The sequence below is a fragment of the Lontra canadensis genome, unplaced genomic scaffold (assembly GCF_010015895.1).
Source record: "Lontra canadensis isolate GAN:19392208 unplaced genomic scaffold, GSC_riverotter_1.0 scaffold1, whole genome shotgun sequence".
Classification (NCBI taxonomy): domain Eukaryota; kingdom Metazoa; phylum Chordata; class Mammalia; order Carnivora; family Mustelidae; genus Lontra; species Lontra canadensis.
In genome coordinates, this window is record NW_022630995.1 from 103,244,106 (window position 1) to 103,271,567 (window position 27,462).

Here is a 27,462-nt window from a genome sequence, read left to right on the forward strand (position 1 = left end):
CAGTGGTGATAACGGACATCCCTGCCGTGTTCCTGACCTTAGCGGAAAAGCTTTCAGTTTTTCTCCATTGAGAATGATATTTGCGATGGGTTTTTCATAGATGGCTTTGATAATATTGAGGTATGTGCCCTCTATCCCTACACTTTGAAGAGTTTTGATCAGGAAGGGATGCTGTACTTTGTCAAATGCTTTTTCAGCATCTATTGAGAGTATCATATGTTTCCTATTCTTTCTTTTATTAATGTGTTGTATCACATTGATTGATTTGCGGATGTTGAACCAACCTTGCAGCCCTGGAATAAATCCCACTTGGTCGTGGTGAATAATCCTTTTAATGTACTGTTGAATCCTATTGGCTAGTATTTTGGTGAGAATTTTTGCATCTGTGTTCATCAAGGATATTGGTCTGTAGTTCTCTTTTTTGATGGGATCCTTGTCTGGTTTGGGGATCAAGGTGATGCTGGCCTCATAAAATGAGTTTGGAAGTTTTCCTTCCATTTCTATTTTTTGGAACAGTCTCAGGAGAATAGGAATTAGTTCTTCTTTAAATGTTTGGTAGAATTCCCGCGGGAAGCCATCTGGCCCTGGGCTTTTGTTTGTTTGGAGATTTTTGATGACTGTTTCAATCTCTTTACTGGTTATGGGTCTGTTCAGGCTTTCTATTTCTTCCTGGTTCAGTTGTGGTAGTTTATATGTCTCTAGGAATGCATCCATTTCTTTCAGATTGTCAAATGTGTTGGCATAGAGTTGCTCATAATATGTTCTTATAATTGTCTGTATTTCTTTGGTGTTAGTTGTGATCTCTCCTCTTTCATTCATGATTTTATTTATTTGGGTCCTTTCTCTTTTCTTTTTGATAAGTCTGGACAGGGGTTTATCAATCTTATTAATTCTTTCAAAGAACCAGCTCCTAGTTTCGTTGATTTGTTCTATTGTTTTTTTGGTTTCTATTTCATTGATTTCTGCTCTGATCTTTATGATTTCTCTTCTCCTGCTGGCTTTAGGGTTTCTTTCTTGTTCTTTCTCCAGCTCCTTTAGGTGTAGGGTTAGGTTGTGTACCTGAGACCTTTCTTGTTTCTTGAGAAAGACTTGTACCGCTATATATTTTCCTCTCAGGACTGCCTTTGTTGTGTCCCACAGATTTTGAACCATTGTGTTTTCATTATCATTTGTTTCCATGACTTTTTTCAATTCTTCTTTAATTTCCTGGTTGACCCATTCATTCTTTAGAAGGATGCTGTTAGTCTCCATGTATTTGGGTTCTTTCCAAATTTCCTCTTGTGATTGAGTTCTAGCTTCAGAGCATTGTGGTCTGAAAATATGCAGGGAATGATCCCAATCTTTTGATACTGGTTGAGACCTGATTTAGGACCAAGGATGTGATCTATTCTGGAGAATGTTCCATGTGCACTAGAGAAGAATGTGTATTCTGTTGCTTTGGGATGAAATGTTCTGAATATATCTGTGATGTCCATCTGGTCCAGTGTGTCATTTAAGGCCTTTATTTCCTTGTTGATCTTTTGCTTGGATGATCTGTCCATTTCAGTGAGGGGAGTGTTAAAGTCCCCTACTATTATTGTATTATTGTCGATGTGTTTCTTTGATTTTGTTATTAATTGGTTTATATAGTTGGCTGCTCCCACGTTAGCGGCATAGATATTTACAATTGTTAGATCTTCTTGTTGGACAGATCCTTTGAGTATGATATAGTGTCCTTCCTCATCTCTTATTATAGTCTTTGGCTTAAAATCTAATTGATCTGATATAAGGATTGCCACTCCTGCTTTCTTCTGATGTCCATTAGCATGATAAATTCTTTTCCACCCCCTCACTTTAAATCTGAAGGTGTCTTCGGGTTTCAAATGAGTTTCTTGTAGGCAACATATAGATGGGTTTTGTTTTTTTTATCCATTCTGATACCCTGTGTCTTTTGATTGGGGCATTTAGCCCATTCACATTCAGGGTAACTATTGAGAGACATGAATTTAGTGCCATTGTATTGCCTGTAAGGTGACTGTTATTGTATTTTGTTTCTGTTCCTTTCTGATCTACTACTTTTAGGCTCTCTCTTTGCTTAGAGGACCCCTTTCAATATTTCCTGTAGAGCTGGCTTGGTGTTTGCAAATTCTTTCAGGAAGCTTTTAATCTCTCCTTGTATTTTCAATGATAGCCTAGCTGGATATAGTATTCTTGGCTGCATGTTTTTCTCGTTTAGTACTCTGAATATATCATGCCAGCTCTTTCTGGCCTGCCAGGTCTCTGTGGATAAGTCTGCTGCCAATCTAATATTTTTACCATTGTATGTTACAGACTTCTTCTCCCGGGCTGCTTTCAGGATTTTCTCTTTGTCACTAAGACTTGTAAATTTTACTATTAGGTGATGGGGTATGGACCTATTCTTATTGATTTTGAGGGGGGTTCTCTGAACCTCCTGGATTTTGATGCTTGTTCCCTTTGCCATATTGGGGAAATTCTCTCCAATAATTCTCTCCAATATACCTTCTGCTCCCCTCTCTCTTTCTTCTTCTTCTGGAATCCCAATTATTCTAATGTTTCGTCTTATGGTGTCACTTATCTCTCGAATTCTGCCCTCGTGGTCCAGTAGCTGTTTGTCCCTCTTTTGCTCAGCTTCTTTATTCTCTGTCATTTGGTCTTCTATATCGCTAATTCTTTCTTCTGCCTCATTTATCCTAGCAGTGAGAGCCTCCATTTTTGATTGCACCTCATTAATAGCTTTTTTTATTTCAACTTGATTAGATTTTAGTTCTTTTATTTCTCCAGAAAGGGCTTTTATATCTCCCGAGAGGGTTTCTCTAATATCTTCCATGCCTTTTTCGAGCCCAGCTAGAACCTTGAGAATCGTCATTCTGAATTCTAGATCTGACATATTACCAATGTCTGTATTGATTAGGTCCCTAGCCTTCGGTACTGCCTCTTGTTCTTTTTTTTGTGGTGAATTTTTCCGCCTTGTCATTTTGTCCAGATAAGAGTATATGGAGGAACAAGTAAAATACTAAAAGGGTGGCAACAACCCCATGAAAATATGCTTTAGCCAAATCAGAAGAGATCCCAAATCTTGAGGGGGGGTAAGGGGTTAAAAAGAGGTTCAGAAAGAAAAAAAAAAAGAAAAAAGAAACAAATAAAAAAAGAAAACCAATAATGAAAAATATGAAAAGGAAAAAATATATATATATTATACTAGTTAAAAAATGTTAAAAAAGAAAAGGGTAAAAGTTAAAAAATTTAGCAGAAGAAGAGAAAAAAAATTGAAAAAGAAAAAAAAATTAACTGCATGGCTAAAGAATCCTGGGGAGAAAGCCATGAGTTCCGTGCTTTGCTTTCTCCTCCTCTGTAATTCCGCTGCTCTCCTTGGTATTTAAACTGCACTCCTCGTAAGTGAACTTGGCTGGGTTCACTTCACCCACCCCCTGGCTGGGTTTCTTGTTGATCTTCTGGGGGAGGGGCCTGTTGTAGTGATTCTCAAGTGTCTTTGCCCCAGGCGGAGTTGCACTGCCCTTACCAGGGGCCTGGCTGAGTAATCGGCTCGGGTTTGCTTTCGGGAGCTTTTGTTCCCTGAGCAGTCTCCGTAGAGTTCCGGAGGACGGGAATGAAGATGGCGGACTCCCAGTCTCCGGCCCGGAGGAGCCAAGAGCCCGGGGCCCCACTCCTCAGTGCGCCCTCAGAGAACAGCGCCCAATTACTCCCGTCACCCTGTCTCCGGCCTCGCTCCGAGCTGACCGAGCCTGCGACCGGTTCAAGGTAACCCCGAGCTGAGAGTCACTCCTCGGCTCTGTCTCTGTAGCCAGCTTCCCCGTTCTAATACCTGCAAGCTCTGCGACACTCAGACACTCCCGATCCTTCTGTGACCCTGCGGGACCTGAGGCCACACTGACCCCGCGTGGGCTTCACCCCGGTTTAGCCTCTGGAGCGATGTCCCTCAGCGGAACAGACTTTTAAAAGTCCTGATTTTGTGCTGCGTTGCTCCGCCGCTTGCCGGGAGCCGGCCCCTCCCCCCGCGGTCTATCTTCCCGTCGCTTTGGATTCACTTCTCCGCCAGTCCTACCTTTCAGAACGTGGTTGATTTTCTGTTTCTAGAATTGCTGTTCTTCTTCTCTTCGATCTCCCATTGGATTTGTAGGTGTTTGCAATCTTTAGATAAGCTATCTAGCTGATCTCCCGCAACCTGAAGTAGTCTCAGCCTGCTACTTCTCCGCCATCTTGACTCTGGGATAAGATTTTTTAATGACTATGATTGATATCAGCCAAGAACATATTATCTTCAAAAGAGTCATGGTAAGAATTAACAGTTAATGTCTCAATAGAAATCACGGGAGCCAAAATAGAGAGGAACATCTTTAAAATTCTTAAAGAAAATAACTTCTGATATGGAATTCTGTATTCAGTGAGAATACCTTTCAAAAGTAAAGGTGAAACAAAGATATTTAAGGCAAACAAATAAGGAATGTATTGCCAACAGATATATATTAAAACAAATATTGAGGACAGACAATACCAAGGTCAACAAGGATATAAAACCGTAAAGACAGGTTACAACTAGTGCAATAAGGAAAGAAAAAGATAAAATATATAAAATTTAGAAAGGAAGAAATAAAACATTTGCTGACTATGTGCTTGCGTACTTAGAAATCTAAAAGAATCATTAGAATAAAGTGAATTTATCAAGGCTTAGATATAAAGTAAATAAATAAAAATTGCTGTATTTCTGCATACCAGCAAAAAAACAAGTAATAAATTTTTTAAATGGTACCATTTGGTACATCCCAAAAAACATCAATACCTAGAAATAGGTGTAATGAAAGATATGTAAGAGGTCTACACTGAAAACTATAAACATTACTAAGATAAACTAAAGAAAATCTAAGTATGAAGAGATACAGTGTTCAAAAATTAAGACTCAGTAGTGTTAAGATGTCAGTTCTCCCCAAATTGACCTACAGATTCAATGCAATTTCTTTTTTTTTTTTGATTCAATGCAATTTCTGTCAAAATTCCACCAGAGAGAGAAAGTAAGAGTGTGTGTATAAATAGACAACCTTATTCTAAAATTTATGTGGAAATATAAAGAGATAAAGAGTCAGTCCTACTCTGAAGGAGAACAAAACTGGAGAACCTCCATCACTAGGTAACAATTCCTATTATACAACTACTAGTGTAGTTTTGGCATAAGGATAGACAAATAGCCAGTGGAACAGAAAAAAATGAAAAATAAATTCACATATATGTGGTCACCTGATTTACAACAAAGGTGACACTGGAATGCAATGGGTAAAGGATGATTTTTTTTTTTTAAGATTTTATTTATTTATTTGACAGAGAGACAGCGAGAGTGGGAACACAAGTAGATGTGGGAGAGGGAGAAGCAGGCTTCCCGCTGAGCAGGGAGCCCGACTCAGGGCTCCATCCTGGGACCCTGGGCCCTGGGATCATGACCTGAGTCAAAGGCAGACACTTAGTAACTGAACCACCCAGGTGCCCTATGGATGATCTTCTTAATAAATGATGCTAAGTCAGTTCGATATTGATACAAGAAAAAATGAATTTTACCTCTTCTCACACCATACATAAAAATCAATTCCAGATGGATCTTAGACTTAAATGTGAAAGGCAAAACACTAATGCATCTAGAAAAATATATAGGAGAATACCCTATAATTTCAGGGTTGGCAAAGACTTAAAAAATAATAAAGCTCGAATTATAAAGAAAAAAATATAAATTAGACTAAATTAAAATAAAAATTTCTGTTCGTTCAAAGACATCATCAATGTGAAAAGGCAAGCCACAGAATAGAAGACAACATTGCCCATTTATAGATCTAATAAAAGATTTGATTCTGGAATACATAAAGAACTCAAAAAAATCAGTAAAAGTCTGCCAATACATTTTTTAAAAATGAGCAAGAGATTTGAACCAACACTTTACTACAGAAAATATTCAAATGGCCAATAAGTATGTGAAAATAATGTTAGTCACCATGAAAATGCAACTTAAGGGGCACCTGGGTTGCTCAGTACGTTAGAGCTTCTGCCTTCGGCTCAGGTCATGATCCCAGGGGGCTGGGATCAAGCCAGGCATAGGCATGGGCTCTCTGCTCAGCGGGGAGCCTGCTTCCCTTCCTCTCTCCCTGCCTCTCTGCCTACTTGTGATCTCTGTCTGTCAAATAAATAAAAATTTTTAAAAAAGAAAAAGAAAATGCAACTTAAATCCACAGTGCAACAGCTCCAGAATAACTAAAAGGAAAAAGATGATACCAAGGTTAACAAGGATTTAAATAGTGTTAAAGAGTATTTGGTTCAAATTCCAGCTATGCCATTTGCTAGCTGTGTGACTTTGGGAAAACCACTTACCCTTTGTGGGTCTCAGTTTCAACATCTATAAAATGAGAATAAGAAGTAACTCATATTATGCTAAGCGAAATAACTCAATCAGAGAAAGACAATTATCATATGATCTCTCTGATATGCAGAGTTTGAGAGGAAGGGTGGAGGAGCATAAGGGGTATGGAGGGGGAAAAATGAAACAAAATGAGACCGGGGAGGGAGACAAACCATAAGAGACTCTTAATCTCAGGAAACAAACTGAGGGTTGCTGGGGTGGGAGGGAGGGATAGGATGCCTGGGTGATGGACATTGGGGAGGGTATGTGCTATGGTGAGCGCTATGAATTGTGTAAGACTGATGATTCACAGACCTGTACCCCTGAATAAATAATACATTATATGTTAATTTAAAAAAAGCTCATAGTGTTATGGAAATGATTCGTGTTAAGTGCTTAACTTAATCCAACTTGTATCAGCTTTTATATCATTTAATCCTCACAATAACCAACATATTTAGCAATATATCATTACCAGTAAGGAAATTGAGGCCTATGGAAATAAATCACTCCTCACGGTTATTAAAAGATAAAGGGGTGAAATACATTTCTATCTCAGCTCCGAAGTCCTTACTTTTAGTTGCTCTGCTTACTATCTACAGTTCCTCTCTTGGCAGATACGTGAAGAGAGTATTGAGTAGTTGCCAGGCACAAATGTTACTTGACACAGTATCAAACTTGTCTTACAGCGGCTAACATGTACATTTATTGTTCAGACTCCTTATCTAGGTTTTGAAGTTCTGTTGCATGGTCCGCTTGCCTGGATTCCAAGTCCTGCTATCCTAACCATGACCTAGTTATAGACTTCTTTTTTTTTTTTTTTTAAGATTTGCTTATTGATTTTTAGAGAAAGAGAGAGAGAGTGGGGGATGGGGGAGAGCAAGGGGAGAGAACATCTTAAGCAGACTCTGTGCTGAGCACAGGGACAGACTCGGGGCTCAATTTCACAACCCTGAGATCACAACTCAGCCAAATCCAAGAGCTGGAGGTTCAACCGACTGAGTCACCCAGGTGTTCCAACATAGCTGTAGATTTTAAAATACGCTGCCTGGTGTCTTATACGATTCTTGGTGTTATGTTTGCCTCTTCCTGTCTACCTGCCTAGTTATGACTCACAGTTTCTCCTAAGTTAGGTCACAGCTCAAATGTCACCTTGATGATCATTGTAACATCTTCTAGGTTTGTTTTCTCCAGTACTTAATCACAGCCTGAAAATATATTGTCTTTCTCTTCCTCCCACCAAAAATATCATCTCCATAAGAGCAGAAACCTACCTTTGTTTTATGTTATTTTGCTGTTTTATCTTCAGAGCCTAGAAGAATAGACATTCAATAATAATTGTATGGATGGGACTTTGTGCCCCGACCTCACAACTCTTGTGCACTCCAGCTCAAATTTCTTAATATTTCTAGCCCTCAGCCTATCCTTTCAGAACTTGACACAGCTTAGGTGATTTCACTTACCCTCCTTGTTCATACAGCTAACTCACTTTTAACTTCTAGTCTAACAGTTAATGACAGGCTCTCATTCTAATGACCAAATTAGTTTCTATATTCCCTTTCATTAAAATGGAATTTTACTTTAAAGGGACTTAGCTATTTTTCATCACATCTTAAAAATAAAAGTTATTTTCTGTTTTAATGTCATAAATTAGTTATGATTCCTTATAGGATTTTGCACACTAATATTTTACTTCATTAAAATGAGGCAATAAATGTAAAGCACCTGGCATATGTGGTGGATACTCAAATGTTAATGATTCTTTTCTTTAAAAATTTCATTGTTAAAATTGCTTATCTTTTTTAAAAAGTCTAGATACTGGAAATACTGTGGGGTTTGGTCTTATCAAGTACCTAAAAATTCAGACTTACAGTTTTTAATTTTGTCCTCAACAGTAACTCAGGAATTGAAAGATATTTTTATGGCAGCAAAAATCACAGAGAAGGTAGAAATAATAGATATCTTAAAATAAGTTTCCAGACCTAATTCTTCTCCTGATGTGGTCCTATTTCGTTCTTTTTTTTTTTTCCTAGTTCATTGTTATTCAAAATGAAACTTACTTTATTTTGTTTAAATGTTGCACCTATGGATCTTTCAAATGGACTACATATAAAGATAGTATATATCAGTAACTTACAGATGTAGGTATTAATGCAGTTGATCATGTTTAATTTTAAAAAATTTTGCACTCTTCTGACAGGGATGTGATTGAAATGCTGGAAATTATTTCAGTGCATAAAATAAAGAACTGGGTTTTCTGATACATGCTTTTACGATATGACCCACCATTATGAACTACTGAGAGGTATTAAATTTCTGTATGATAATGGTTTTTAAAACATATGTACATGATTTTGCTTCATAATTTTACAGTGAATATTTGGAGCTGTCTTAACTATGAATATATCTGGCTTGACTGTGAGACAACTTTATGTTAAAAAATCATTAAAAAATTAATCCCTCTTACGCATGTTTGTTTCAGATGTCTGTATAGTACTATTTTATTCAAATTGTTTTTCTTTTAAATATTAGCATGTACACCACAGAATCACAAAATGAACATCTGGAGGATAAAAACACCCCATCATCTACAGCTTCTCAGGTAAAAACCTAAAACTATTTTGTAATGTACAATATAAAAATCAATCTGATCTTAAAGTTTATTGTTCAAGTTTACCAGTTAGGTTTCTATTACATGTCTGGTTAAAAAAATGAGAAGGGGTCACTTAAAAATAACTAGTTTAAACAAGTACTAAGAAATGAGCAAAAGGAATGAAAAGATGGAAAGGGGTGACTAAAGATTATTTTGGAGTAAAGAGTTCAGATATCAAGAATAATGGAAATATGGCTTATTATTTCTCGCCATATCTAGGAAAAACTCAATAATTTAGACTACAAGAGGTAAAGAAATTAATTAAAATGTTGTGTTATATATTTGAAAAGAACCAAGTTTTTATTTTTCAAAGAGTACAGAGTAAGTCATAGACCTGTTGGTCTATTTTACTCCATAATAATTGCTTATGATTAGAATTATAAATTATTTACTTTTTAAAAATTTGTTTACTTTTTTAAAACAGAGGTTTCTATAGTTCTCAAGGGCCCAAAAGTTTCTTTTTTTAAATATTTAAAATATTCACCATTGATTCAAATTATTTGTCTATAAAGATTTTATCCTAGTCTATGTCAATTTGTTATAAATTCTGAAATAATAAAACTTAAAATAGTATGGTCTTACCTCATATGACCTTTGACCCACACTAATCAAAATTCATCTTTGTGTCTTTACCTTGGCCCTTGTGTATAGTGACAGACTTCCCACAGAAGTCTTTATACCAGAACTCCAACAAATTAATCACGATCAGATTTAAAGAACTTTGATATTAAAAGAGCTACATAATTCATTTACATCAGCTGCTATGATGCCTTTGCCTCCCTAGTCATTAAATGTTTCCTCTTTGCTTCCTTAATATGTCCATGCCTCTAGCCTTTGTTACCATTTCTTCTGATAATCCAGTGTTCTCTCTCCACTGCACTCAAAGTATTACCAATACACTCAAAGTGTTGGACTGTGTGTACACATGCATACATGTGCATGCACGCACACACATCATGACAATGAGGCAAAACTGATGATTTCTATTTCAGGGTTAATGCTACTCTTGTTTTGTTTTGTTTTGTTTTTTGTCTTGTTTTGTTTACCTTGGTAGAAACCTCTCAATATTCTCACCAACTAAGATGTCTTTTTTTTTCTAAGTCAGCAGTTTCATAATTAGACTAACTACCATTAAAAGCCTGGAAGATGCAGCTAAACCCATGAATTACCTAAGGATGTTATCTATAATTAATAGTTGGAGGATGAACCTTAAATTTCTGAAAGCCTGATCTGTTTTTCTCATTTTTTCCAGTTATATAATTTTTCAAAGAAATGAGTCCAAGTAAAATTATATTTTACCTCCTTTCCAACATAGTTGTATTTTCAATCTACAAAAGTTTTATTAAATAATCGTTGGCAGTAAGACTGAAGAGGAACACTTTTAATTATTCTGCCTACACTATAGCTCACTTATTCAGTATGCATAAATCACAAATTAAAAATATCAGGGACTCAAGTCTATAAAAGCTAAATCAAGGTGCTCTACAAAGTGCTCTCCTGTGACATCCTCAAATACCTATTGATATAGTGCATGAATATTCTTTTATATGCATAATTCTCCAGGGTGACAGTAATGATATGAATTTAATTATGAGATTTGGTGGTTTTGTACTGTCATAAAATTGTGTGAAAGTGTATTTCTTCAAAGATTTCCTTGCTTTACTTCAGATCCTCAAAGATAGTAGTATTAGTGAACATCAAGAAACTAAGGAAACAGTCTTGTCACAAACAGAGGAAACAAAACCACAGATGGAAAAGACTTGTTCTTGTCCTCCACAAGGAAAACTGAATAAATTTATTACAAATGGTAAGTGAAATAAGAAGTGTAAGTAGAGAGAAAACCAGAGATGTATTTGATAAATATATATTTTTAAAGATTTTCTTTCCTTCTTTCTTTATTTCTTTTTTAAGATTTTATTTATTTATTTGACCGACAGAGATCACAAGTAGGCAAAGAGGCAGGCAGAGAGAGAGAGAGAGGAGGAAGCAGGCTCCCCGCGGAGCAGAGAGCCCGATGTGGGGCTTGATCCCAGGACCCTGAGATCATGACCTGAGCCGAAGGCAGAGGCTTTTTAACCCACTGAGCCACCCAGGCGCCCCTTCTTTATTTATTTGACAGAGATAGAGCACAAGCAGGGAGAGCAGCAGAAGGAGAAGTAGGCTCCCCGCTAAACAAGGAGCCTGATTTTCAGGGGCTTGATCCCAGAACCCTGGGTTCAGGACCCAAGCCGAAGGCCGACACTTAACTGACTGAGCTACTCAGGTGCCCCTATGTTTGATAAATATGATAAATATTAAAACACGAACCAACAAAGCCACTGCTAAATCTATATACTTACTGTACACTTTAGCTATATACTTCAGTTCTTATTACAAGCAATATGTGGACAAAGAGGAAATATTTCCTTAACTGTCAAAAACTAATAATAATTGCTTAACAGATACATACTTTAATTTTTTCATGACTTCTTCTATTAAATCTTGGGGATTAGAAACAGCATGGATTAAGGGGCGCCTGGATGACTAGGGCAGTAGAGCATCTGACTCTTCATCTCAGTGTTGTGAGTTCAAGCCCCACAATGGGTGTGGAGCCTACCTGGAAGGAAGAAAGGAAGGAAGGAAGGAAAGAAGAGAAGGAAGGGAGGAAAAGAAAGAATGGGCATTGATTAAAGATTTTTATTTAAACCCTACTTTTGATATTTAGTTTTTTAAAGATTTATTTTTGAGAGAGAGAGAGTGAGAGTGGGGAGAGGAGCCGAGGGAGAGAATCTCAAGCAGACTTCCCATGGAACCCAGAGTCCAATGTGGGGCTCAGTTTGACAACCATGAGATCATGACTTGAGCCAAAATCACCAGTTGGACACTTAAGCAGCTGAGCCACCCAGGTACCTCTGATATTTAGTTTTAAGTCAGCTGGAATGAACATTATACCCCTGGCAATATTAAGGTTCTTAATAAAATTAGGACCCAAATTTTTAAAGAGCTGCTGCCTTGTAAAAGATTATATAAATTTGCTTTACCATTAAAATTTTAAAGCATCTCATTTTCATATATTTATATGTTGTCACCTAATATTAATAAAAGATTTTCTTGATTTTTTTCTAGATATTCTATATGATTTAACTTAGATTTTGGTCTCCATAAGTATAGAGCCTATAGAGAACAATATTTAATTTAAAATATGAGGAACAAGTAACTGAAGTTTTAAAATTTTCTTTTTTTAAAAGATTTTATTTATTGAGAGGGAGAGAGAGTGTGCACATGCGCAAGCTAGGTGAGGGGAAGAGGGAAAAGGGGGGAGAAAATCTCAAGCTGACTCTGCACTGAGTACCAAGCCTGACACAGGACTTGATCTCATGACCCTGAGATCACAACCTGAGCAGAAACCAAGAGTCAGACACTTATAACCAACTGAGCTCTCAGGCACTTCTAAAATTTTACTCTATTTACTGCTTGCTAAATTTAAACTTTTGAAACCAAATTTTACTAATTAATTTTTCCCTTAGTAAAAGTTACTTTTTAATTCACATCAATATATTTTTTTAAGATTTTATTTATTTGACAGACAAAGATCACAAGTAGGCAGAGAGGCAGACAGAGAGAGAGGAGGAAGAAGGCTCCCTGCTGAGCAGAGAACCCGATGCAGGGCTCAATCCCAGGACCCTGGGATCATGACCCGAGCTGAAGGCAGAGGCTTTAACCCACTGAGCCACCCAGGTGCCCCTTAACATCAATATTTTTAAGGATTCTAAAGCTGAACTTGAATATCTGACAGTGAAAAGTGATTAGACTTCTTTGTAAACATAATTTCTGCACATAGATCTTACATGCACATTCCCATGACCGTATACTCTATATAGTGGGCATTGTCTATACAGCAATTATTAGGAGTAGGGTCAGGGCCTGTGAAGAGAGGAAAATGTATTGGTCACCAAAGATTATCCACTGAGATTGAGAACTACAGTTTGCTCAAGAACGAATTTAGGAGTTTTATAACACCAGTATTGAAACTACAAACATACTTGGGTTTATAACTGGTTTTCCCCTTTGTTTGCTTTCATTTTTGATTTTTCAAATTCAGCGAAATTTATAGGAAAAGGATCTTCCATGTTTCTATCTTAGGGAATGCATATTCTTGTATTCTCTTTTTCTGTCTCTGTCTCTGTCTCCATCTCCATCTGTCTGTCTGTGTCTTATCTCTGTCTCTCTCACACACACAACTGTACACCCTATATTGGTGTACAGAAACTCTTAAAACATATTTTCTAGATAATAGCATATATTCTAGATAATGAAGATAGAGCTGCAGTTTCTCTATAAATCATATTTAATTCACCAATCCCATAATGTATATAAGTTAATTTAGTAAGAAATCTAAACTCTCAACCACATGCAGAAATCAGTCTCATCACTTTTAATCAACACTATTTATGTCTTTTATTCGGGTGGTAGCTTGCCTAGTACCAAAGAAATGGATATTCTAGGGAAATAAGTTTAGGTTTTAGGCTGTTATTCTTTTTTTGTTTAAGTTTGCTTTCAATAAAGGTGCTTTGTTTTCAATAAAAAGTACTTTATAACTACTTTCATAAAGTTGTTTTTCCTTTAAATAAATGAAAGCTTTATTGTATGTCCGACTATGACTTTCAAATAATCTTAGGGCCAGAATTTCTCCATTAAAATCTTATCATCAGTGTTATGAAGTAAGCAGTCTTGAAAGTTTAGAGCTCAAAAATAATATCCCAGACACTTTCAATTTCTGGTCCAGCATCATCCCTCCACCTTAACATATAAAAAGCTGAACAAACTGAAAAATTAACGACTCTTCTTAGTTCCACCAAAAAAGTAAGGCTAGAGGGCAAATAACTGCCCCCTAAATTGGAGACAGCATGTGGATACAAAGGATCATAACTTATCAGAGCAGAAACCTCTGTGAGAACCAGTACTAGGGTAGGTATACCTAAATTTTAATTGACAAATTGGCTAGGGACTCAGGGTGGATAAGTCTGAGGGGGGTAGGCCAGTCATGGTGCGGGAAACACACTTTTGTGAGTTTTACCTCCAGGAGCCATCTGGCAGGCGGAGGGGGAAAGTAATCATATGCAGTTTACTAGAGCTTTCTGCTCTTCTTAAGAATACCTTCCCTCAAGAGAAACTGTTTTATCAGAACCTAACCTATGGGGATTTTATCTGAACCAAACTGACCAGTGAAAAGAGAAATAACCGAAACTTACCCCCTCTGTACAACCCCCACTAGCCATCCTATAAAACCTAATGGGATAGGAAAAAAAACAAAACAAAACTAAGAAGCACTTGCGAGGTTCATAGTGCAGGAGCAAAGGCTCATTAAAGACTGGTTCAACTCTATAGAAGTCTTCCGCTTCCCACACAACTTACCACTATATTACCAAAGGTCTTTTTACCCAGGACAATATATTCACTTTTAAGCAAAAATATGTAAGATGTATTTAAAGACCAAACAAACAAACAACAACAACAACAACAACAACAAAATCCACAGTTTAAAGAGACAAAGTATCAGTAGACCCAGATATTGCAGGGATGTTGGAATTATCAAACTGTGAATTTAAAAAACTATGACCAATATACTTAGGGCTCCAATGGAAAAGTAAACATGTAAGAATGGAAGGGTAATGTAAGGAGGAGATGGAAGTCCTCAGAACCAAAAAAATGCTAGAAATTATAAACAGTAATGGAAACAAATGTCTTTGATGGCTTCATTAATAGACTGCACACAGCTGACGAAAGAATCTCTGAGCTTGTGGATCTGTCATTAGGAAATTCCAGTGCTGAAAAGTAAAGAGGAAAAAAAGATTGAAGAAAAGGAACATAATACACAAGAACTGTGGGATGAGTGCAAAACATAATGGGATTAGCAGAGAAGAAGAGAAAAGGCAGCAGAATAAAGATTTGAAAGCAATAATAACTGAGAATTTCCCCCAAATTAACACCAGGTAGAAAACCACAGATCCAGGAAGCTCAGAGAATTCCAAGCAGGATAAATACCAAAAAATAAACAAACAAACAAAAATACTACACTTGGATATATCATATTCAACCTATAGGAAATCAAAGATTTTTAAAAGTCTTGAAAGAAGCCGGGGAGGGGGAACACTTTACTAATAGAGTAGCAAAGATAAAAATTATATCTGACGTATCTGCCAAAATGATGCAAGTAAAAAGAGATTGAAATGAAATATTTAAAGTGTTAAGACAAAAACAACACACCAGCCTAAAATTCTGTATACTACAAAATCATCATTCAAAAGTGAAGGAGAGGGTCTCTTGGGTGGCTCAGTCAGATAAGTGACTGATTTTTGATCTGAGGTCATAATCTCAGTTGTGAGACTGAGCTTCGCATCAGGGTCCACACTGGGCATGGAACCTGCTTAAGAGTCTCACACACTCTCTCTCTCTGTCTCCCACTGTTCCTCACCCCCAAATTAAAAAAAAAAAAGTGAAAGAGAAATAAAGACTTTCTCAGACCAACAAAAATCAAACCAGTAAATCTGCCTTGTAAAATGTTAAAAGAAATTCTTCAGAGAGAAAAAAATTATATAAGTCAGAAACCCAGATTTACATAAAGAAGGAAGAGCATCAGAGAAGGAGTACTTGAAGGTAAAACAAAAACTTTTTTTAATATTCTTAAATGATTGAACACATAACATTTCACAATAATAGCAAAAATATGTTCACTGATTATATGCATTATTCTCAAGCTTACATGGAACATTCACTAAGATGGACCACATTCTGTCATATGCATACAAAACACCGTAATTAATCTAAAAGAATAAAAATCATACAGTATATGCCCTCGGACCATAAAGGGTTTAAGCAAAAATTCCAAAGGCAGTTGGAAAATCCTAAAATACTTGGAGATTAAACAATACATTTCTAAATAATACATGGGAACCTCAAGTGATATTTTAAAATAGTTGGAACTAAATGAAAATAAAAATACAACTTATGAAAATTTTTGGGATGCAGTGAAAGCAGTGCTTAGAGGAAAATTTATAAAATTTAGGGGCGCCTGGGTGGCTCAGTCTTTAAGCGTCTGCCTTCAGCTCAGGTCATGACCCCGGGGTCCGGAGATTGAGCCCCGCATCGGGCTCCCCACTCTGCAGGAAGCCTGCTTATATTATATTAATATAATATATTATAAATATATTATACTAATATATTAATATTAGGGAGCTCTCTCTCATTCCCCCTGCTTGTGTTCCCTCTCTTGCTATGTCTCTGTCAAATAAATAAGTACAATCTTTTTTTTTTAAATAGCAAAAAATCAATGAAACCAAAAGTTGGTTCTTTTATAAAATTGATAAGCTCAATAGACCTCTAGCTAGGCTAAGAAAAACACAAAGAAGATATATATAATCCACTAATATTAGAAATTTAAGAAGGGGGGCGCCTGGGTGGCTCAGTGGGTTAAGCCTCTGCCTTCGGCTCAGGTCATGATCCCAGGATCCTGGGATCGAGCCCCGCATTGGGCTCCCTGCTCAGCAGGGAGCCTGCTTCCTCCTCTCTCTCTGCTGCCTGCCTCTCTGCCTACCTGTGATCTCTGTCTGTCAAATAAATAAATTAGTTAATTTAAAAAAAAATTTAAGAAGGGACATCACTACATCACTACCCATGGACCTGTAGAAAGACATTAAAGATAAGATAAAAAGATAATAAAGGAATACTATGAACATCTCTTAGCTCACAAATTTGATAATTGAGAAGAAATAGACCATTTTCTTGAAAAACACAATCTACCAAAATATACACAAAAATAAACAATCTGAATAGGAATATATCTATTAAATAAATTGAATCAATAATTAATAACCTCCCAAAACAAAAGGCACCAGACCTAAAATGGCTTCACTGGAGAATCTTACCAAACATTTAAGAAAGAAATTATACCAATTTTCTACAATCTCTTCCCAAAGATGGAAGCAGAGGGACAGTTCCCAAATCATTCTGTGAGGTCAGCATTTGCCTCATACCCAAATCAAAAACATTACAAGAAAAGAAAATCATAAACCAGTATCCCTGATAAGCACAGAAGAAGATCCTCAACAAAATATTACTAAATCGACTTAACAATGTATAAAAGAATTATACATCATGCAAACATGTGAGATTTATTCTAGGTATGCAAGGTTGGTTAATATTTGAAAAAGAATGATCGTAATCCATAACATGAACAGACTAAAGAAGAGAAATCATATGATCATAGTAATAGGTGCAGGAAAAACATTTGACAAAATCCAATATCCATCATAATTTACAGATAGAAGGAAACTTCTTCAACTTGATTTAAAAAAAAAAATAGACTAAAAATCCACAGCCACCATTATACTAAATGGTGAGAAACCAGAAGCTTTCCAACTAAGACCAGGAATAGGACAAGGATGCCCTCTCACACTACTCCTTTTCAATATCATACTAGAAGTCCTAGCTAATACAATAAGAAAAGCAGAAACAAAGCATATGAAGAAATAAAAAATACAAAAACAAAGTATATAAAGAAATAAAACTTCCCTGTTCACAAATGACATGATTGGGTAGAAAATTAAAAGAATCAAGAAGAAAACTCCAGAGACAACAAATAAGCAAGTATAACAAGATTGCAGGATAGAAGGTTAATAATACAAAAGTCAGTTGTCTTCATATGTATCAACAATGAATAAATGGAATTTGAAATTGAAAATACATTACTATTTACATTAGTGCCCCTAAAAATAAAATACCTAAGTATAAAGCTAATAAAATATGTACAAGATCTACACAAGGAAAACTGCAAAACTCTAGTGAAAGAAATAAAAAAAGAACTAAATCAATGCACAGATTTTCCTTGTTCATGAAAAACTCAATATTGTCAGGATGTCAGTTCTTTCCAACTTGATCCATAGATTCAATACAACCTCAATCAAAACCCCGACAGGTTACTTTGTGGATGCCCACAGACTCATCTGAGGTTTATATAAAGTGCTTTATATAAGCAAAAGACTGAGAAGAGCCAGTGTAGTATCAAAGGAGAAAAATTAGATGAGAACTGACACTACCCATCTACAAGACTTACCATAAACCTACATATCCTGTGGTCATCACATCGATATAGAAGAGCCTTACAGCAATATGACTTTATCCCTCCTCTGCCTTCAGTGCAAGATTTATATATATTTTTACTTCTACATTCTTACTTTTTACTTCTACATTGATGTATGTATTCTTACTTCTACATTTGCTTTTAAAAGCCAAAAGTCTTTTTTTTTTTTAAGTTTAAAAAAGTCTCATATTTGTCCACATATTTACATTCTCTGGTTCTCTCCATTTCTTTCTGGCAATCTGAATTTTCATGTGGAATTCTTTCCCTCAGTCTAAAAATCTTCTTGCAGTGTTTTTTGCAGTACAAGTCTCATAGCATTCTTTCAGCTTTTGTCTGAAAGTGTCTCAATTTGGCTTTTTTTTTAATTTTCTAAACAGAGGTATACTTGACATATAATCTTATATTAGTTTTTAGGTGCACAATATAATGATTCCATATTTGTATATATTACAAAATGATCACCACAATAAATCTAGTAAACGTCCATCATCATACACAGAAACTTTTTTTCTTATAATGATAAATTTTAAGATCTACTCTCTTAGCAACTTTCAAATATATAATACAGTATCACTAACAACAGCACCATGCTATACATTACGTTCCAGTAACTTATTTATTTTATAACTGGAAGTTTGTAACTTCTGACCCCCTTCACCTATCTTGTCAACACCCCCATCCCTGCCTCTGGCAACCATCAGTTTGTTCTCCATATCTGTAAGCTTGATTTTTAGATTCCATGTAGAGGTGAGCATGCAGTATTTGTCTTAGTCTGACTTACTTCACTTAGCATAACACCTTCAAGGTCCATCCATGTTGTCTCAAGTGGCAAAGAGTTTTATCTTTTCCTTTCTTTTCTTCTTTTTTTTTTTAATATTTTAAAGTAATTTCTACATCCAACATGGGGCTTGAACTCGCAATTACCAAGAGATCAAGAGTCACAAGCTCCAGCAACTGAGCCAGCCATGCACCCCAAGTTTTTTCTTTTTTGTGACTGAAAAATGTTTGATTGTATATATATACCACAATTTATCCATTCACCTTAAATGGATACTTAATGTTGTTTCCCTAGCTCGGCTATTATAAAGAATGCTGCAGTGAACAGGAAGAGGGTGCATATATCTTTTTGACTTACTGTTTTTATTTTTGTTGTATAAATACTCAGAAGAAGAATTGTTGGGTCATATGGTATTTCTATTTTCCTTTCTTCTTGAATCAGTTTTGGTAACTTGTATCTTTCTCTGGATTTGTCAGGGCGCCTAGGTGGCTCAGTTGGTTAAGCAACTGCCTTCGTCTCAGGTCATGATCCCAGGGTCCTGGTGTCAAGCCCCACATCAGGCTCCCTGCTCCTTGGGGAGCATGTTTCTCCCTCCCTCTCTGTCTGACACTCCTCATGCTTGTTCTCTCTCTCTCTCTCTGTTAAATACGTTAATAAAATCTTTTTTAAAAAGTAGAATTTATCTATTTTATCTAGTTTTTTAATTTTTTAGCTTGAAGTTTTTTACAATATTTCCTTTGTGTTATTTTAATTTCTCTAAATCTAAAGTGATGTTTCCTCTTTAATTCCTGATTTTGGTCATTTGTACCTTCTTTTTCCTTTGTCAGTCTAGCTAGACATATCTTATTGATCTCAAATAATTAATTTTTATTTCATTGGTTTTCTCTAATGTTTTTGTTTTCTATTTAATTATTTTCCACTTCAATCTTTTTAATTTCATACATTCTACTTACTTTTGGTTTGATTTACTTCTCTTTTTTAAGTTGTAAAGGTGGATGTTTTTATTGTCAATTTTAGATAATTCTTTTTTTCTAATATTTTTAAAGCTATACTTTTCCATCTGTACACATCATATCCTGTTAATATTGATATGCTGTGTTTTCATTTTTATTTGCTTTAAGATAAGTTGTAAGTCCCCTTGTGTTTACTTCTTTGACTCCTGATTATTGTCTTTTTTCATCTTTTTACATTCAGCTTATCTGTTTCATCCAAAGTATCTTTCTTATATATACCAAATAATTGGATCTCTTTTTTTTAATCCAGTAAGATAATCTTTGCCTTTTGAATTTAGACCAAACACATTTAACATAATTACTGGTTTAGTTGAACTTATGTCTACCATTTTATTACTTGTTTTCTGTAAGTGTCATGTCTTTTGTTTTTCTGATCATTCTTTACTGCTTCTTTTGTGCTAACCAAATATTGTTAGTGTACTATTTCAATTTCCCTGTTAATTTTTTAGCTATATTTTAGAGGTTTTAGTTTTAGTGATTTCTCTGTGGATTATAATTATTATCTTCAATTTTTCACAATCTACTTCAGTTTAACATTGACTTAATTCCTGTGGTATACAGCAGCTTTGAGCCAATAGACCTCTATATGCTATAAATTCAACAATATTTTGTTATATTTATTGCTCTTAATAATCAGTTTAGCACTTTAAAGGACTCACATATACTTTTAAAATATTTTTTAAAATAATAATACTTTGGCTCTTCCCCCAAGTGGCCTGAGGTGACCTCAGAAAATGGTTTACTATTTGCTTGACCCAGAAAACCATACAAAATTATGCAAATCTAGAGGTTCAGATCTGTGTACTCACTTTAGGAACACATATGTAACTGCCCAGGCCAACAAGGGTATGCATATTCAAAAAGCCACCAAGTATCTGAAAGATGGTCACTTTGCAGAAGCAGTAAATGCCATTCCATTGCTATCATGATGAAGTTGACAGGTGTGCCCAGCCAAACAGTGGGGCTGGACACAGGGTCAGTGGCCCAAGAAGAGTGCTGAATTTTTCCTGCCCATGCTTAAAATTCCAGAGAGTAATGCTGAACTTAAGGGTTTAGATGTTGATTCTCTGGTCATTGAGCACACCTGGGTGAACAAAGCCCCCACGATGCAGCACAGAATTTACAGGGCTCAGGTCGAATTAACCTATACATGAACTTTCCTTGCCACACCAAGATGATCCTTACTGAAAAAGGGCTTATTGTTCCTAAACCAGAAGAGGAGGTTGCCCAGAAGAAAACGATATCCCAAAAGAAACTGAAGAAACAAAAATTTATGGCCCAGGAGTAAATACTGCACAGAATAAATGCAAATAAAAATAAAGACAGAATTTTGGTTGTCTCTTATTATTAAACATATTTCAAGTATTCTCAAAAAGAAAATAATAATAATACTTTGTTAAAAACTTGTCCCATAAATTGATAGGAACTTTGGAATATAAAACGGATATGATTTCAATTATTCTAACAAGCAACGTTAGTCAATGCTATGTATCATTCATTATATAGGACTATTAATAATGACATTTGAGGGACGCCTGGGTGGCTCAGTTGGTTGGACGACTGCCTTCGGCTCAGGTCATGATCCTGGAGTCTCGGGATCGAGTCCCGCATAGGGCTCCCGGCTCCTCAGGGAGTCTGCTTCTCTCTCTCACCTTCTCCTTGCTCATGCTCTCTCTCACTGTCTCTCTCTCAAATCAATAAATAAAATCTTTTAAAAAAAATAAAATAAATAAAAAAAATAAAATAAAAATAATGACATTTGATAAAATAGAATTCATCTTTTGTATATATATATATCTATGTCTATGTAGATATATGGTTATATGATTTTTTTTATATTTCAGGAGTTACAATTTTTATGGTATGGTGTGTAGCCTGGTCATTCTTTGGCACTGAAGTTCTCCCTGGTGGAAATTTATTTGGACTATTAATGATCTTTTATAGTGCTATTATTGGGGGGAAGCTTTTGGAACACATTAGAATACCTTCAGTACCTCAACTTCCACCTCTTCTTGGTAAGTGTACAGTTAGCTCTTATTTCTTTGTTATTAACTATATGTAAATTATGAACATACTCTAGACAGAATACATATAATTTAGAAAGATTTCAATGTAATATGATCTTTATGTATGTATTTACCATATATGTATGCTTATAGCTCATTTCTAGAACTATTTATTCTTTCTACAAATGAGCACACAGATTTTTTTCTTAAAATATTTTTGAAATAATTTAAATATATCCAATATATGATTCTTGTTGCCTTATTGTTTAAGAGGACATTTTTTAGTTAATTTTAAATATATTGTAGAAAAAGAAACATTTGGAAAAGACTGAATTTTTCTGTAGATAACCTAACTCAAATACAATTATAAGATTCAAATACTGTAGTGATTAGGGCATAAGAAGGTTTTATGGCTTTTGAGTAAGCTATATGGGCATCTCTACTATGTACATTCTTGGATGCATCATCTGCCTAACTAGTATTTTATCATTACCATTACTATATAATTCTCCATCTGGACAGAGGAAAATTAGTGGAAGAACGTCTATTAGTGGTGTCTCATATTTTCTAAATATTCAATACACCCAAATATTCAGTACACTTTCATTAGAGATAATCACTCCATCCTATTGCTAATACCTTTTCTACGTCCACAGCACCCTTTCAGCACCTGCTAGGTATTTATTGAATCTTTTTTTTTGTCCAAAACTTCCACTCTTGTCCTAGCTTAGGCTATTTGTTTTCCACTTTTTGATGGACTACGGCAGAGCCTTCTAATTATTCTCCCCTCCAGTTTTATGTCTATCTAATTCATCAAGACCATCACGTGGAAAATACCAAGACTCGTTATGTCACTTCCTCCTAAAACTTTCCTATGGTGCATTACTCTGGCAAAGCAGTGCAAATGGAGGCTGCAGGGGGGTTAGCTTTATATTATCTGTCCCCTCCTGCCCATTTTCCTACTCCCTTCCTTGCCTTTTATGTCCCAACAACACTGAATTACTTGTTGTAGCCTTTTAAGGTATGTCATTTTTTATGCTGCTTCCTCTATTTGTATGTAAGCTGCCCTTCGCCAAAGCAATGAGATACAGTGTGTATGAAGAAGGGAAATTAAACATTTCTCTCTTCTAACTTGGAAAAATTAAATGAATGAGATGTGCTTTATTTTCTTTCTTTTAAGGGATGTTACTGGCTGGTTTTACTGTCAGAAATGTTCCATTCCTCAGTAATTACACCCGTATTAATAACAGGTGGTCTTCAGCTTTAAGAAACTGTGCCCTTACCATTATCCTAATACAAGCTGGACTTGGACTCGATCCACAGGTAGATTTCTAATTATATCTTTAAAAAAATATTTTAAATATTAGGGGCTTATAGAAAAGAAAAAGAGGCAAAATTTTTGTTATAGCTGTTCCAAATGAAGCCTGTAAGCAAAACTAAGAGAAAAGGATTTTGCAGAAATATTGGCATCTTATAATTTCTACTTCTGGTCACCATTATTGCTGATTTGAAGAGAATCATTATGATGTGAGATCTCTATTAGAGATCATCTGTAATGATACAAGATCTTTATTAGAGCTCATCTTTAATCATTTGTATAGAGATACATTCCCTTGTACAGCATTTGTATTGTTTGGGAGCTGCAGGTTTTCTGTGGAGAACTATTTACTTTCCAGTTAATAAAGGATAATCAGGCCTACTTCTAAACTGTTTTTGCTTTTCTTTTATTTTGTTTTTCAGAGGGGTTAAGTATTTTGGTAATATTTTTGTTTCGTGATTGTTATCTACCCACTCCCCCACCGAATAGATGCCCGATTAACTTTGAATTATTGTAGAAGCTAATCCTTTTAAATATTTCTTAAAATATTATTATCTAGAATGATAAATCTATTTGGCTTTTAAAAAGATGATTAATCATGAGTATAGCGGTACTCAATAAGTATAAGAGTTTAGTGGAAATATCTCAAGATATTTTTAAGAGCATATTTTCAAGAGCCTAAAGACAGGGGCACCTGAGTGGCTCAGTTTGGTTAAGCATATGCCTTCCGTTCAGGTCATGATCCCTGAATCCTGGGATTGAGCCCCACATTGGGCTCCCTACTCTGTGGGGAGCCTGCTTCTCCCTCTCTCTCTGAAGCTCCCCCTGCTTCTGTACTCTCACTCACTCTTTCTCTCTTTGTCAAATAAATTTTAAAAATCTTTAAAAAAAAAATCTTTTTTAAAAAGAGCATTAAAAACTTATAGTTTATTATATTCTCAAGTAGAAAAATAGAACCATAATGAAACCAAAATGAAAAAAATTATAAATTTCTCCCTTTTAGTAAGTTATGCTGTCTTTAACCAATGTTCTCTTTTGGCACATTGGTATTTTCTATTATAATTATTAAATTAATCAAACAAGTCATTTCTAAAAGTTAACTGATGGAAATAAACATAGGTTACTTTCATTATATTATTTACAAGGAAGATTAAGGAAGGTAGAAATAGTTATTTAATTATAGACAAATTGATCTTTTAAAATAGTTTAGATACAAAAATGTTTTACAAAATGTGAAATAGTTTATAATCCAATGGACCTACAAAATTAGCTGCATTAGCATTTCAAGCCCAGTGGGACAATCTGGAAGATTTAGCTTAGTAAAAGCTAATTACTCAAAAAAGACTATATATTTCAGAATTTACTTAAATAATTTTCTTGTTGGCCATTATAAGTTTGTCTAAATGTGATTATTTTTATATTTCAGGCTTTGAAGCATTTGAAGAGAGTTTGTTTAAGGTTGGCTATTGGTCCTTGCCTCATGGAGGCATGTTCGACTGCTGTTATTTCCCACTTCCTTATGAAATTTCCCTGGGAATGGGGATTTCTGTTGGGGTAACTTTTTTTCATTTTCTCTACAAAAATATTCAGTTAAGGATGCTCAGTTTAAAATTATTGAAAATAATTCAATAAAATTATTGAAATAATCAGAAAATTATATAGACAAATTTCTCATTAAAATTCTTTTCAGGGTGTTAGAAAACCTTGAAAGTTCATTGGTTAGAAGCAGAGACATGTTCTAAATCTACCATATCCTTAACAAACATGCATAGTCCCTAAATGTTTAGGGCAAGATAATTCACTTGATCAATTTATTCCTTCTCTCCTATTATAATCTATTTCTACTTTTTAACCCACCCAATGGCCTTTTCCTTATACGTTGTATATATATATATTATATATACATGAGAAAGATTTTGTATAGATATAGATATTATAACAAAAAAAAACCTCTTTCCTGTATCTAGTGTCCCATGTATTTTTACCCACTATCCATTTCCCTTCATGTTCTAATTCCTCAGAGTAATAGTCTATAATCACTCTCTCTAGATCCTGAACTTATTTTCATTCTTCAATGCACTTACCTGTTGCCTCTACTTATCCATTGGAAAATATAGTAAAGTTCACCCATTACATACTTACTGCCAAATGCAATGGATTCTTTAAAATTAATTTTTATTATAAAAGTAATACCCAAGTATATTTTACTTTCAAAAAATAAGAACTTTACAGACAAAAGTAAAAAGCCTTTTAACCATGTCTTCAAATCCTAGTGCCCATACCCCTACCCAAGGTAATAACTTTTATAAGTTTTATGTTATCATTCTAGACCTATAAAATTAACATTCCATATAATTTATATGAAAATACATAAAACGGGCGCCTGGGTGGCTCAGTAGGTTAAAGCCTCTGCCTTTGGCATCGGGCTTTCTGCTCGGCAGGGAGCCTGCTTCCTCCTCTCTCTCTGCCTGCTTCTCTGCCTACTTGTGATCTCTATCTGCCAAATAAATAAATAAAATCTTTAAAAAAAAAAAAAAGAAAATACATAAAACAGTCCTGTTTTCCAGGGATATCTGTACTATATACATATATATCATATAAATTGTATCAAAGAATCGATCACTTTCTTTGCAATTTTCTCAACAGTATTTTTGAGATTATACACATTTAAAAATGTAGTTCATTTAATTGTTGTATAGTGTTACATTATATGATAAGACCAGATTTTATTTACCCTGTTACAACAAATACATTTTATTTGTCTCATTTTGCACAAATCTCAGTTTTTCTAGAATAGTTACCTAGGTTATGTGCATTTTCAGTTTTGACAGATACTATGAAAATGCCTTCAGCTCATACTAGTTTGCCCCATCACCAGCAGGGTATGAAAATAACTGTTATTCTTTCACATCCTTGCAAATTTTTGATATTGCCAAACTTTTATAATTTCTTCTAATCTGGTGAATGAAAAATGATATCTCATTGTTGTTTTAATGTGCATTTATGTGTTTATTAATGACCTTGAGTATTTTTATGATGAAAAAACGGTATTTAGATTTAGCCAGCTGGACTCAGTTTAGATGATCCAATTTTGTTGGCAACATCCAAAGCATCATTGTCAGGGACCAGTAGAACATATGCCTTCTTCTCTCCATCAGGTCCATCAAGGTGTTGACCTTGGCCACATGAATGTCCTAGAGCTTCTTCACAGCCTGTTTGATCTGGTGCTTATTGGCCTTGACATCCACAATGAACACAAGTGTGTTGTTGTCTTCTATTTTCTTCATGGCTGACTCAGTAGTCAGGGGGAACCTGATGATGGCATAGTGATCAAGCTAGTTTCTCCTGGGGGTGCTCTTTGGAGGGTATTTGGGCTGCCTTCGGAGACACAGTCTTGGGTCGTTGGAATATAAGTAATGTGCGGATCTTCTTTTGTGTGTGTGTGACTGTAGACGCCTTTCAGCACCGCTTTCTTGGCCTTCGAAGCCTTTGCTTTGGCTTTGGCTTTGGCTTTGGGAGGGGCAGGGGATTCCTTCTTAGCTTTCGGCGCCATCTTCGTAAAAGGGATTTCCCAAGTATTTTTATGCTAGCCTCTTCATACCCTTCTTCTATTTTTCTTTGAGTTATTCTTTTCTTTCTTATTATTTCAATGTTTTGTTATAAGTATTACAAATATCTTATCCTAATACACCATTAGATATTCAACTTTGCTTATGGTGACTTTCTATCTAAAAAGAGTATATATAGGGGCACCCAGGGGCGCCTGGGTGGCTCAGTGGGTTAAAGCCTCTGCCTTCGGCTCAGGTGTTGGTCCCAGGGTCCTGGAATCGAGCCCCACATCGGGCTCTCTGCTCAGCAGGGAGCCTGCTTCCCTTCTTCTCTCTCTGCCTGCCTCTCTGCCTACTTGTGATCTCTGTCAAATAAATAAATAAAATCTTTAAAAAAAAATAAAAAGAGTATTTTATTATTTCCAACATATAGAAGAGCAAATACATAAAACCATTCCTTGATTTTGAAAATCAAAAAGAAAAATGAGGGCATGGGGAAACATAACTGTTTTTGCTGTACCGAAGGGTTTTATTAATGTAATCAAATTTATCAATATTTCTTTTTCTGTTTAATGCCTTTTCATGTGTCATTCAAAAGGTCCTTTTTAACCTATAATCACAAATTTATTTATAT

General features: G+C 35.3%; 1 protein-coding gene across 2 annotated transcripts in view; it reads left to right on the top strand.

Moving 5' to 3' along the window:
* Positions 1-27,462, top strand: part of SLC9B1 (solute carrier family 9 member B1) — a 67,650-nt gene that overhangs the window by 15,409 nt on the left and 24,779 nt on the right. For both annotated transcript variants that reach the window (XM_032860697.1, XM_032860704.1), the window contains exons 2-6: positions 8,927-8,996; positions 10,716-10,854; positions 21,801-21,971; positions 23,143-23,285; positions 24,707-24,834. In XM_032860697.1, the coding sequence (XP_032716588.1) occupies positions 8,928-8,996; positions 10,716-10,854; positions 21,801-21,971; positions 23,143-23,285; positions 24,707-24,834 (650 nt within the window). In that variant the 5' untranslated portion in view covers position 8,927. The remainder of the gene's footprint in view (positions 1-8,926; positions 8,997-10,715; positions 10,855-21,800; positions 21,972-23,142; positions 23,286-24,706; positions 24,835-27,462) is intronic.